Source organism: Lissotriton vulgaris, chromosome 10, assembly GCF_964263255.1.
Source record: "Lissotriton vulgaris chromosome 10, aLisVul1.2, whole genome shotgun sequence".
NCBI lineage: Eukaryota > Metazoa > Chordata > Amphibia > Caudata > Salamandridae > Lissotriton > Lissotriton vulgaris.
The window spans coordinates 1,121,258,886-1,121,273,199 of NC_141698.1; the positions used below are offsets into that span (position 1 = coordinate 1,121,258,886).

At 47.0% G+C, this 14,314-nt stretch overlaps 1 protein-coding gene across 1 annotated transcript in view; it reads right to left on the reverse strand.

Annotated features, from left to right (window-relative positions):
* Positions 1–14,314, reverse strand: part of PLEKHA8 (pleckstrin homology domain containing A8) — a 174,691-nt gene that overhangs the window by 86,587 nt on the left and 73,790 nt on the right. Inside the window, exons 8-10 of the mRNA XM_086942199.1 lie at positions 13,532–13,715; positions 7,218–7,303; positions 6,090–6,148 (exon numbers count right to left, since the gene is read on the reverse strand). Coding sequence (XP_086798325.1) covers positions 6,090–6,148; positions 7,218–7,303; positions 13,532–13,715 — 329 coding nt within the window. The remainder of the gene's footprint in view (positions 1–6,089; positions 6,149–7,217; positions 7,304–13,531; positions 13,716–14,314) is intronic.

Consider the following 14,314-nt stretch of genomic DNA (forward strand, 5'->3'; position numbering starts at 1 on the left):
AGGGAGCGAGCATTAACAAGAAAAATGGATATATTGGTGGGTTTGTTGGCATCATTAGTATAATGGCTGGATGTATTATTGAATAGCGGTACAGGGGATTTACAGTCCCTACACCCAATTTCAGTTTTTTCATGTAGATCCTCGGGATTGTGTTTGACACAAGATGTCATATGCTCTACCTTCCACATACGAATTTGAGCAGGAGTATAAATGATCCTTTCGGTATTATGCGGGCCAGGGGGATTGGCTGCCCGCCGGGATGGAGCAAAGAAGCCGAGTCCTCCCGCGGCCCGGGGCTCCCGTGAGCTACGCAGAGCCCCGGGGCCGACCCAGAGAAGAGAAATCCTGCGTAGCCGGTGAGTGGGGTCCGGTGCTGGTGTGTGTGTGTGTGTGTGTGTATGTGTATGTGTGCAATTGCGGCGGCGGGGGGAGGGGAGTCTTTGTATGTGTGCGTGCGTGTGTCTAGGTGCGCTGGTGTGTGTGTGTGGGGGTCTCTGTGTGTGCGTGTAGGTGCGCTAGTGTGTGTGTAGGTGCGGGGCGGGGGGTGTGCCTGTGTATGCGTGTGGCTGTGTATGCGTGTGGCTGTGATGTGCGCATGCGTGAGTGTGGGTGCGCGTGCACGCAGCTGAATCCAGCCGGAGAGAAGCGCGTGGCACTTTCTTGTCCTCATTCCCCCGAGTCAGCTAGCTATAGTTCTCCACCTGGACCGCATCCTTCGGATGCGTATTCCCAGGCTCAACCTAAAAACAAGATTTAAACACCTCTTTATTGAACTTTCTCCTTTGAACTACTGCAAGGTAATCCCACCTCCAGAACCCCACCTTCCAGCACCTCAGTGTGACAGACGCAGGCCCCTCTGGCATTCCTACTCACCCCTTGTACCTTCCCACCACCCCTCAGAGCAGTGAAAGTGACGGACCCAGCCACCCAGGGAAGTGATTCTAACCCTGTCCCCTGGACAGTGAAATTGACCTGGCCAAAAAGGAAGATGGACTGATTCGGGAGTTTCAACAGTGACCCGAACATTGGGCAATGTGACCAACGCCCCGCTCACGCCTGGGATTCCCCTTCTGGCAGTGTGACATACCACTCCCCCCACCATAACCTTCCCCCTTTCACCCCACTGCAGGGACAGACCTTGGGACTCCCTAGGCAGTGGGACAGACACGGGGGCCCTATGGTCAGTGTGACTTAATGGCTCCCCACTGGCAGTGGGATTGACCGCCCCTTGATCCATGCAACTGTCAAGCCCCATGGACAGTGTGACTGCTCAGCCCAACAGCCCCCACCCAATACAAAGCAGTTGAGGAACCAGCTTCTGGGCAGTGAGGCCTGTAGAGGTGCAGGCCCCAAACATTTGCTGGATCAACAAAGCAATGCCAGACACTAGTATCACAATCTGGAGGTGGACCCCGAGCGACCCCACGCCCCTTTATTTATCTCCTCTGGCTGCATTCAGCCATCATGGTGGTGCAAAATGGGTCACCTTCATATGAGGACCATGTGGCTCTTTACATATATGACTAACCAGCGTGGAAACCCCCTCCCCACCCCCCCCCACACACACCTCTCCGAAGTACACAGGCCACTTGGCGCACAGCATACTGCTTAAACTTTCCAGTTTACGTCATAGTAGCTGTCTAATGTATTACAGGTGATTACTTCACAGGTACTGGGCTCGCTTGCAAAGACATTTAAGGCGTGGGCAAAGGGCAATTGCTCAGGGCTCCACCTTTCAAGGGGCCCCTGGGAAAGTGAACTTTCTCTTTATCTAACTCCTGTCTATTTCTCAACTTTTAAAATGGAATTCCAAACTGTTTCCCATCACGGGGCTTGAATTAGCAGAAAATGGGTAATAAAATTCAATGCTGTTCCAAAAGGGGGACCGTTAAAATATTTCTTGCATGAGGCTCCCCAAACATCTTAAGATGGCACTGCTCGCTTGTACGCCTGCAATGTACAGACAGCAAACAGCCTAGCACCATGCGCAGGCTACCTCAGCAGTTATGCAGAGGACAGAAAACAGAGGAGGACATACCAGTCCCTGGTGAGTAGCCTGGACAGGACATGCTGCAGACTCCCCCATCTTCATTATCGGGTCGGCCAAGCTGGGAGGACGCAAAGAGTCCTAGTCCTCAGGAAGAAGTGGTGTTAGTGCCCAGTGGAAGCCACCAGCACCAACTAACCATTGCTGGAGGCAGAAGGAAGTGAAGTCTTACTGGACCTGCTTCTCTGCTCCCACTGTAGTTAAAATTAAATATTACTCTTTTACTTAGTTTTCGTAGGGTTTTTCTGGGTAGGCTGATGGGGTGAAGGTATAATGGGAAAGGTTTTAAATGGACTGGGGGTAGTGCTGAACTGTACTGACCCGGTCCTGCCGGATCACCAGCAGGCATGGCCAGCAACTCCTACTGTCGCCAACTGTACTGTCAGTGGTACAGGAGTAAAAAAGTCTGGTCTACAGTCAATGGGCAGGAGAGGGTAACCAGGCTTACTTCCACACAGGCCATCTGCTGGATCCGATCTTCTCCAACATCCCCCAGCTCGCAGCCAAACCCCCGCTGCCGCTACTATGGTCAGACCATTTTTTAGTACCCTTTTCATGGGAATTTTACAATGAAAAAACTAAGGTCTCCTGCCCCCGTATACTCCAAAGGCCATGGCCAAGGCTATCAGTAGAGAAGTTGATTTCTGTTCTCGAACAATCGACTCCTCCGGCAGAACCCGATGTCCTACAGGCAGATGCAAATTTTCAAGATTGGCTGACTAAGTCCCTTGATTCGGTCCTACCTCTTAAACTCTGTACTAAAAAGAGCAACACTTTCAAATCTCCCTGGTTCTCGCCAGAACTAAGAGATCTCAGAAAAGATTGTAAAAGAGCGGAGCGCACATGGCGGAAAGACTGGGCACCTATTAATAAATCTGCATATAAAGCTGCCCTAAAACTCTACAAAGTAGCACGGCAAAAATCTAAAGCTGCCTTCTTCGAAGAAAAAATCCGTCTTTCCTCCAACTCTGCCAGAGAAACATTTAAAATTGTAAACCAGCTACTTAAAGTCCCAGCCCCCACTCTGGTCCATAATGACCCAGTACTGAAATGCAATCAGTTAGCTGAATTCTTCGACACCAAAATTCGGAAAATTCTAGACAGCCTCCCTCAATCCCCAGCCACCGTACCTACCGAGACCCCTCCTCCTGACCCTGTCGGCCCCCAATTTGATGCATTCAGTCCTATATCCAAGGAAGACTTTTGTAACATCTTCTCCTCTGTAAAAAGTGGCTCGCCCTCAGACCCAGCCCCGATGCACATTTTAAAACAAACTTTGAACACCATTGCCCCTGTAGCCACTGAGCTACTCAATACGTCACTATCCTCAGGTATAGTGCCCCCTAGCTGGAAGCAGGCCAGAGTCAAAACGCTTCTGAAGAAGCCGGGACTAAACACCTCTGATCTGGCAAATTTCCGCCCTATCTCTCTGCTACCTGGATTGAGCAAAGTAGCCGAAAAAGTGGCGAATAGACAGATTTCAGAGTATCTGGAGTCCAACCACCTCCTCAGTGATTCTCAAACAGGCTTTCGCCCGGGTCAGGGCACAGACACCGCCCTTTTGGCGGTGACTGAAGAGGTGAGATGCATCTTGGATTCAGGGGGATCGGTAGCTCTGATCCTCCTGGATCTAAGCGCTGCATTCGATACCGTAGATCACGCAGTCCTGGCCCAGCGTTTGGCCCGGCTGGGCATTGCAGGATCAGCCCTCAAATGGTTGCAGTCTTACCTGGAGGAGAGATCATTCAGGATCTGGGAAAACGGGTCCATGTCTAAGGCCATCCCTCTTCAGTGTGGGGTACCGCAGGGCTCCTCCCTCAGCCCCACACTGTTTAATGTTTACATGGCCCCGTTAGAGAAGGTGGTAGCTCCATTCGGGATTAAATCCATTAGTTACGCAGACGACACCCAGCTTGTCGTCTCGTTGTCACAACAAGAGGGCCGCTCAGCCGACCTCCCGGATTGTCTTACAGCCATTTCCTCTTGGATGTCTAGTTCGAAACTCAAGCTAAATGGCACTAAGACGGAGATCATGTTCTTAGGCAATCAATTCAACTCTCTGCCCCCGGAGATGTGGCCCGCCTGTATGGGAGATCTTCCTCCTCCCAAGCAACAAATCAAAAGCCTGGGGATCTGGTTTGAACCCCAACTAACCTTCAAGACCCATGCGCAGAAGGTGGCAGGAGGGTGCTTTGGCCTGTTACGGGCAGCCCGGAAGGTCCTCCCCCTCCTTCCGTTCCAATCCAGAAAGCTGCTGATTCAGGGCCTGATCCTGTCCAAACTGGATTACGGCAACTCCCTTTTTCTCGCTGCCCCCCTTGCCACTATTAATACTCTTCAGCGAGCCCAGAACGCTGCAGCTAGGCTGCTGATGGGGGCGCCGAGACGGGCCTCAGCCAAACCACTGCTGAGAGCCCTGCACTGGCTCCCCATCAAAGAGCGGATCACTTTTAAGTCACTCTGCATCGCCCATAAAACTCTGCAGGGCAAAGGCCCTCCGGCCTTGAGAGAACTGATCCGCCCCTACAAGTCGACCAGGGCCCTTCGCTCAGATAGAGAAAATCTGGCCATCATTCCGAGAGTGAGGAAGGCCCGCACAGGAGGCCGCCGGTTCTCATTGAATGTATCAAACAAATGGAATGCCCTCCCGAGAGAACTTCGAATGGAATCGGATCACTTGAGATTCAGAAAAGCACTCAAAACCTTTCTCTTCCCTATCATTCCTTAACTTTGCCTTCGCTTGAGTTCATTGGGTTCAGATTAGGACTAGCGCTGGGACGCTTCAGGGCAGCCATGCGCTCTATAAGTCTAAAATCAATCAATCAATCAATCACACCAACTCCCTGACTCTTATGGGGGGGGCTAGACCTGCCAGTTTGCCCCTCACCCTACTTAGATCAACTTCATTCTATGGTTCCCATAATTGAAACCTACACCGATGAAGAAATATAATTCATCGAACCATGAACGGGTTCCAGATAAACCATTTTACATCTCTTTTGGACCCGTCCAGACTAAAATTAGAGAATATGCTGCATTGTTTGCCTCAGACTCAAAACATGTCATTACTGAGTTTATTACATTATTTTGTAAACTTCTTTAATCTGGACCTGAAGCAAACAGAATTCATCCTTTGTGTTTTACTCGTGGGTAAAAGAGGGATCTTGAGACAGGAAGACTCTGCAAGACTTCCTTCTGTTGATGACCGGGTTCTGGGTCTTTGAAAACTTGTAAGACTAGCAAAATGTCTGTTCAGGAGCAGAAATTATCGAAGGAAATGCATCTCCATTTGGGAAAAATTTGAAGCCTTAAATATTAATCTTCTCTTTGTTCCTTCATGGAGTCACTCCAGCGCTTGTCTACATGAGTGTGTGTGTGTGTGTGTGTTAAGTATCTGGATGGGTTCTTCCAAAGTGAATATAATCTGCAATAGAGGCGATATATCATATTTTAATGTTGTATGACCTTTCTGCTAAGCCCACAGCACAGTCAACCATTGGACTGTATGAAACATATCAAGGATGACATCATGTTAATCCCTCAATCAACTTTTTGCGCAAGCTGTGCCTTTGCAATAATTAAATCATAATACAGAAAAGGAAAAATAAACCACGAGGAAAAACAGCTTTTCCAGTTCAAATTTCATTTAAAGTCAACTTTTCGTCGTTGCCCTGATTCTATCAGTTTGAATCTCATAGTGAAGGAATCTGTGTCCATCTCAGAGTGCTGGCTCTTTTCCCTCTGTATGTTGGAAGGGGCCTACATTAGGGCAACGGGTGTGCTTCCAGGCGAGAGCAAGGGCAAGTTACCTAAAGGGTTTCATCTGGCAACCCTGTCTTCTTTCAAGGGGCCCTCAAACTGCTCATTAGCATCCACAGCCCTCACAAAAGCTAGCAAAAATGAAACAAGCTCAAGGAATCCTACAATTGTTTCTCACATGGACCTAGTACCTGCAGTGCCAGAGCACCACATCAGTCTAAGGAGGGGAAAGAATTATTCTGAGAAGAGGAGATAGGATTGCATATCTGTATGGAGCACTTACCTTGATATTTCCGACGAAGTCCATTTTAACTGGTGCAAAGACTGTGGGTCCAAGTTTATCTGCAAAGAAGACACAAGATTTGGGTGAACTGTAGAAAGTGGTAGTTTGCATTCGCAAGGCTTTATGATCAGCTGTTTCTAGGTTTGTGTTCCTTCCTTCTTGCACCAGCCAGAATGCACAGTGAGTGCCTGCAGCAGACTGCGAAATGGCAGAATCTATACATTCATGCTGCAGGTTGAGTTGGTACAAAAGGGGGTGGTTATGGACGGAGCATCTGAACCAATCAAACACTCACACCCAGTCAAAAGATCTGGGTTTAATCCATCACCGTTCTTTAGCCCACTCTGCCACCCCAGTTCAGACATGGCTATATGCAAATCAGTCTCACCCTGTGCCTCATGGGAACAGTCCAGCCTGAACTGCCAAGCCATGTCTTCCCTGGACCGGAAACAAGCATCCAAGGACCGGTTTCTGGCATTCCCGCCGTCTTCAGCCCGGCTTGCTTGAATCCAGTGGCAAAGTGAGCAAGGGACTCACGTCTGAGCATACCCTGCCACACTTATGGCGGCCAAAAGTGGTACAAAAGGGGGTGGTGATGGACGGAGCATCTGAATCAATCAAACACTCACACCCAGTCAAAAGATTGGAGGGGTTCATTCCATCTCCAGTTTGTGTCCTCTGTAAGCGACAATCTACTGAGAACGCCTGCATCCCATTTTGATGCCGCAGCACCTGGCAGGAACACAGTCAATCCTCCTGCAGCCACTAATGCTGCAGCTGTGCCCAGTAAAGAGTGAGCAGACTACAGGCTCCTGTTCCCTCACCACAGCATAGATGGGCACTGCAGCACCCACCCAGGGTGCAATGTCTTCGGGGTCACACAGTATACCGATCTGCAGGCACCGGGCTGTGGCAAAAGCTACCTGCAGTGTGAGGATATACTACATACACATTTCCCTCCACTTTCAGCCAAAACACAGTCCAAAGCTCGCTCCCATAATTCATCCCCGCTCCCGACCTGTGCAGATGCTTTGTGGTAAGCAACAAATCCAGCACATAATCTCATAAATACCTCACAGCTTTTTAACAGTGATTAGAAGTCTCTCTGCCTTACAGGTGGCTTCTTACCGAGAACGGGGACAATGGCGTAGCAGGAGTCGAGGAAGAGCTGCGTCGGGATACCATCTTCTTCCAGGAGAACAATATCATTAAATCTGAAAATACCAGACACGGAGATCAGTGCAGGGAAGAAAAATGCTACTTACCAGTATGCATCTGTTCTTGGCATATAGAGCTGCAGAGTTACACACTATGCATAGATCACCACCTAGTGTTAGGCCCGGATGTTTGCAGTTTGTTATTGTCCTGAAAAGTCTGTGGAAGTCACAAGATAGGCGACTCCTCCTTTGGCCCACAGTGCGCATGGGCATCGGCTCCATCCCCAGATTGTTTTTCGCCAGCAGGGTAATGATGGAGCTTTGTAGGAAACAGGAAGGTTGCTTATGTAAGCTGTATTTAAATAAAATAAAACTGGAACAGAAAAGTAGCAGGGGAGGCGGGTGGTCATGTGTAACTCTGCAGCTCTACATGCCAAGAACAGATGCATACTGGTAAGTAGCATTTTCCGTTCGAGGCATACGAGCTGCAGGTTACACACTATGCATAGAATGTATAGCAGTACCCATCCTTGGAGGCGACCACCTGCATCTGTTGCAGTAGTTTGAAACAGTGTTTTGAGTACATCCTGGCCCACAGTAGCTTGTTGTTTAGTTTGCACATCTACACAATAATGTTTTGTGAAAGTGTGCGTTGTAGACCATGTAACCGCTTTGCATAGGTCATCTAAGGGGATGTTCCCTAAAAATGCTATTGAAGCCCCTATTTTCGTTGTAGAGTGGGCTTTGGGAGGAACAGATAGCGTACGTTTAGCTTTGTGGTAACAAATCTGTATGCATTTGACAATCCACCTAGCTATCCCTGATTTTGAAATAGGGTTTCCTTTGTGTGGTGGTGAAAAAGACACAAAAAGTTGTTTTGTTTTACGAAAAGGTTGTGTTCTTTCGATATAGTAAAGTAATGCTCTTTTGACATCTAATGTGTGAAGAGCTCTTTCTGAGACTGTTTGTGGCTGCGAGAAGAATACAGGCAGCTCTACAGATTGATTGAGGTGAAAAGGCAAAATAACTTTTGGAAGGAATTTAGGATTGGTTCGTAGAACCACTTTATTGTGGTGCATTTGCAGAAAGGGTTCTTGAATGGTGAATGCTTGTATCACACGAACTCTTCTGAGAGAAGTAATGGCTACTAGGAATGTGACTCTCCAAGTTAAGCATTGCAGTTCACATTTATGTAAAGGTTCAAATGGAGGTCCCATTAACCTTGTGAGAACAATATTTAAATTCCACACTGGTGAAGGTGATGTTCTGGGTGGAATTATTCTGTTGAGGCCCTCCATGAAAGCCTTTATGGCATGAACTCTAAAAAGTGATAGATGTTGTCCATTTTGTAGGTATGCTGCAATGGCAGCAAGGTGCAGCCTAATAGACGTGTACGCTAAGTTACATTTTTGGAGGTTTATTAAATAACCTACGATGTGTTGAATAGACACATCTAAAGGGTTGGTTTGGTTGTTTTGACAGTATATTACGAAACGTTTCCACTTGGCTTCATAACATGCCCTAGTGGTGGGACGTCTAGCTTCTTTAATAGCGTTCATACATTCAGGTGGAAGGTTAAGATAATGAAATCAAGCAATTTCCCTTGGTAGAGCTACTGAGAAAATACGCCCAAATACTGGTATTTGACCCAAAACTTAATTAAGCATAAACACGAACAAAAACATTTTTATATATAAAATATATGAAATTTATTAAAACAAAGCCTTATTAAAACATGTAAAAATACATTGTCATTTCATAAAAATTTCTCAAACAATGGAAACACAGTCACAGTTAATATCAACATTAGCAAATTCTCATACTGAGAACACTAATCCAAATTAAGAAAATCACCTAAATTAAAAACACAGTCACATTTCATATGAACATTAACAAATTCTCATACTTAATCAGTAATCCAAATTAAAGAAATCACCTAAAATTGAAAACAGGTTATGCAATTGAAAGAAAGAAAGGGGGAGAGACAGACATAGACATCAACGATTTGTCATAAAGATTTGCACATCAAAACCCTCTTTTAAGCTCAATCCTAGACCCGCTTCATTTTGTTGTTCTTAGGGTGAGCTACATTGTTCGATTGTGCGATAATAGGAAGGTTAAGATAACCAAACTCTATGACCTCAGGAGCCAGATTGCCAGGTTGAGATGAGCTGGGTCCGGGTGTCTGATCTCTCCATGGTTCTGGGTTAAGAGGCGTGGAGACAGGTATAGCTTTTGGTGTGGTACCACAGAAAGTTGCAGCGGTGTGGTGTACCACGGTTGTCTGGCCCAAGTTGGAGCTACCAGAATGAGTGTCAGGGAATACTGTTGGGGTTTGCGTACCAATAAGGGAAGTAGTGGGAGAGGTGGAAAGGCGTACGCAAATTTGCCCGGCCAGTTCATCCATATCGCATTGCCCTTGGACAGCGGGTGTGGATATCTGGCGGCGAAGCTTGGGCATTTTGCGTTTTCATGGGTAGCGAAGAGGTCTATCTGAGGTTGTCCCCACATCTGAAAGAATGGTTGGAGAACCTGTGGGCGAAGTTCCCACTCGTGAATCGGTTGCGTTTGACGGCTTAACAGATCTGCTACGGAGTTTTGTACTCCTGGAACCATTGGGCTAAGAGAAAAATCTTTTGTGGAATGGCCCGTCTCCAAATCTGCTCCGCTAACAGAGAGTTTCAGAAAATGTGTGTCCCCCTGTTTGTTGATGTAATACATAGCTGTCATGTTGTCTATGCAGACTAAGACAGTTTTGCCTGATATTTGTTTTTGAAATGCTTTTAGTGCTAAAAATATGGCTAGTAACTCCAGGTTATTGATGTGGAGTAATTTTTGTTGCAGCGTTCACCTGCCCTGCATGGTGTGCTGCAGTAGGTGTGCTCCCCAGCCGGAGAGCGATGCGTCCATTGTTATGACTATTTGATGGACTGGCTCTAGGAACGGTCGACCTTTGGAAAGGTTTTTTGGTGTTTCACCATTGCAGAGAGCGGTGAGTTTGACTGTCTACCAACACTAGGTCTGTTAATTGACCTTAGCCTGGTTCCATTGTTGTGCTAAGCACTCTTGAATAGGACGCATTGGTAGCCTTGCATGAGGTACTATGAATATGCAGGAGGCCATCATCTCTATGAGTCACATGAACACTCGAGCTGGAAGAGAGTGTTGCGGTTGGAATTTTGTTAGTAGGGTTTGCATATTTGTTATCCTGGCCGGACATAGATAAGCGAGCGCTTTTGATGTGTTTATTGTGGTACCTAGATATTGTTGTACGTGGGACGGTTGTAGGTGAGACTTGGTGTGGTTTATTGTGAATCCCAAGTTGTGAAGTAATTGGATGGTGGTGTGAGTATGCTGTACACACTGACTGTGGGAACGGGCTTTTATGAGCCAGTCATCTAGATATGTGAAGACATGAATGCGCGGTCTTCGTAAGTGTGCTGCTACTACTGCTAGGCACTTGGTAAACACTCTTGGTGCTGTTGTGACTCCGAACGGGAGTACTTTGAATTGAAAAATGCGGACCATCCCGTACAAATCTGAGATACTTTCTGTGAGCTGTGTGAATAGGAATGTGGAAATAGGAGTCCTTGAGATATAGGGTAGCAAGGAAGTTGTTTTGTAACAGAGGAGGAAGGACCTGCTGAAGCGTGACCATGTGGAAGTGGTCTGATTGTATGTACAGGTTTAACGGTCTGAGGTCTAGAATAGGCCTGAGAGAGCCGTCCTTTTTTGGGATGAGAAAGTACAGGGAGCACACTCCTTTGTTTTGTTGGTGCAATGGAACTAATTTTATTGCACTTTTTTGTAGGAGAGATGTTACCTCTGGTCTTAATAGAACTAAATGTTCTGTCTGGGTGGTGTCTTTGGGGGGTAAATGTTAGTTCTAGACAGTAACCTGACTGAATTATTTGTCTCACCCACCTGTCTGATGTGATGTTGATCCAGGCAGGAAGGAATTGTTGTAGTCTTCCCCGAACTAGAGTGGAATGTGGTGAGGGAAGTGGGGGAAAGTCATAGGGCGGGAGTGAAGTTATTAGTTTTGCCTCTGCCTTTGTTATTGTTACCCAAGTAACCTCCTCTTTAGTAGCCTCTGCCTAAGGTGGATTGGGCAGGGGCTTTGTAAGAGGTAGAGGGATTATCTGAGGAGTACCCTCTGTTGGTGCTTCTGTAAGATGAGCGACGAAAAGAACGTCTGCAACTGCAAGGCTCCCATAGATTTTGCTATATCCGTATCTTTTTTCATTTTTTCAAGAGATACATCCACATTAGGCCGAATAAGTGTTGCTCATCAAAGGGCTGGTTGAGGATGGCACTTTGTACTTCATTCAGATTTAAAACCTGAAATGTGTAGCCACGCATGTCTACGTAAAAAGACACTGGTATTAATTGCCCTTGAAGCAGTATCGGTCGAATCTATAGCACAGTGAATAGAGGTATTAGTGATATTTTTACCCTCTTGTATAAGCTCATTTGCCCTATTTTTATATTTGTCTGGAAGGTGCTGCATGATGGATTCTAATTCATCACAATGTGCCCTGTCATATTTTGCAAGTAATGCTTGGATATTTGCAATACGCCAGATGTTTGCAGCCTGTGACGCTGTTCTTTCCCCTAATGCATCAAGGAGCTTAGACTCTTTATCTGGCGGGAGAGTCTCGCCTGATGTTTGTGAATTCGCTCTCTTACTTGCGTTGGAGACTACAAGAGAGTCTAATGGTACAGGTCCTTTAATGTATGCTGGATCAGAAGGGGTGCTTAGATGTGGAAGCAGCTGGCATGGAGGAAGAAGATGGCTTCTTTTTCTTTGCCGGCAGGTGTGCTCCGAGTCGCCTAGAGGCTTATTAGGCTTCTTTGCCGAGCTCAAAGGCGGGACATCGGAAGCAGTCTCTCGGTGTGCACCCGGGCCTGAAGGTGAGGGTGTGACAAAGCCTTTTTTAAAGGTGTTGAGGAAGGGTCGGGGTCGACGTTCTTACTTACTACCCTCTGCGCCGGAGTGATGTCGATCGACTTCTGAATCTTCAGCCTCGGAGTTGCGGTCGACGCCATGGTCTTGCAGTTGCTCTGGGATGCCAACGCCCTCTTCAAAGATGTCGTCCGGGATGGAAGCTGACGAGCGAGCCATTGTTCTTTGAGCTCATCGGTCCCGAATTGTCTTTTTTGAGCGGAAAGAGGCACACGCCGAACAGACTCTGGCCTCGTGCTCCGGTGAGAGGCAAAGGTTGCACACCTCATGGAGATCGGTGTGGGGAAACTTCGACCCACATTGAGGAAATCTTTTAAATGGCGTCCTTTCCATGAGCTGGAGGATGAGGCATTGGTAGGCCCGAAGGCCTCGTCGACGACCGGAATCGAAGAATTTGGAAAGTAGCGTTGATTGGAAACGCGTTTGAAACAATATTGTTGGAGTAGGTGAGGATTGCACACTGAAGGAAAATCGGTTCCAACACGGAGCGCAGGAAACACATCCGAGTCCAGTGGCGGAAAAAAACATCTGGGAATGGAGGCGATGCCCATGTGCACTGTGGGCCAAAGGAGGAGTCACCTATCTCGTGACTTCCAAAGACTTTTCAGGACAAAAACAAACTGCAAACATCCGGGCCAAACACTAGGTGGTAATCTATGCATGGTGGTAATCTATGCATGGTGTGTAATCTGCAGCTCATATGCCTCGAACTGGTTTGAACACTAGTGCGGTGGCAGCAGCAGTCATTTATGTATAGTTTTAGCCTCTGGTGCACCACTAAGCTCTTTCAGAGGTTTCACAGCAGTGAGTTTAAGTTGACGATAACCCACATATGAGTAGACACTTTTACGTATATATGATTGGTTGGTGTTTTATTGTAATGAATTTAAATAACTGTACATTTGGTTAATAAACCAAATGGGAAAAAAAAAAAGAGCAGGAGCGGTTTGATTGTCTTTTTGTGCTTATCAGAAACTATTAAAAAGAATTACCCCTCACTGATCAAACGCACTCATACAGACCTTAAATCCTAGCTGCTAGTGGGACCTGGCCCATGGTGGCCCTCAAATCTGAGGGCCACTTTAATTCTCACCAGAGAGGTTGGAAATGTAGACACTCATGTCAAAGGCTCCCTGTCATTTACCCATGTGTGAACTGACCACTTCAATGGGTTTTTTACAGTTAAAGAACTAGAATGAGATGTTATTGCTCCTGCCCCTTGGGGTGTAAGCGGATGGTTGCTCAGGGAGCCATTTCCCTCTGCCTCAACTTAGGAAATGCAAAGTTTCCTGGTTGCGTACGTCAAGGGGGAACCTTACCTGTGGCTCATGATGCTGAAGAACGTCTTCACTTGCGTTCTGTCTTCACCATGGTCCTGCTCAACCTCTGGTTGGGACGGAGTGCTGGGTTCTTGGAGGGAATCACCTTCTGATGGTAGAGAACGGCTACCGATGTCACCGTCGGCTGCACATGATTCGCACACTGCGTCTGGGGTATCATCACCTTAAAGGCCAGAAACAAGAAGGTTTTCTGAATCAGTGCTGTGAGGTTCATATCACATTACCAGAGTCAGCCCTCTTTGTTGGAGCGCAGCAGAGGCCGCCCCTGCACCAGGTCTATTTGATCACAGTTTAACCAATGCCACAACTGTGCAAGTGGATCCACTACCCTCTTCTACCACCCACTGACAAAAGGAAGTCCAGGAAACACAGAATCACAACCCATTGGTACCTTTAATACCCGTGCACGCTTTGTTAGGGAACAAAGGCCCTATGGCTGCTACAGACTTTAATCAAACCCTGGCAAAAGTTTAGGTCAGAACCTATTGAGCAGATCCTACAACTAATGGGCAGAGAGGAGATGAATATTGAGAAAGATGTACATTTTAAGCCTCTGATAGGATGGCCCTGAAAATGTCACACTCCACTGCCAGACATGACAGAATCCTGTTTTCGGGAAAAATCTCTGTGCAGGTCTAACCAGAGGCAGACAAGTCTGTTCATCCACCCCGCCTGTGAAAGAGAAGTATATATAATAGAAGGGATTCTGTAATCCCTGTATAACGATTGGTCTCTAATCTTCATAATAAACACCAAGTCGAC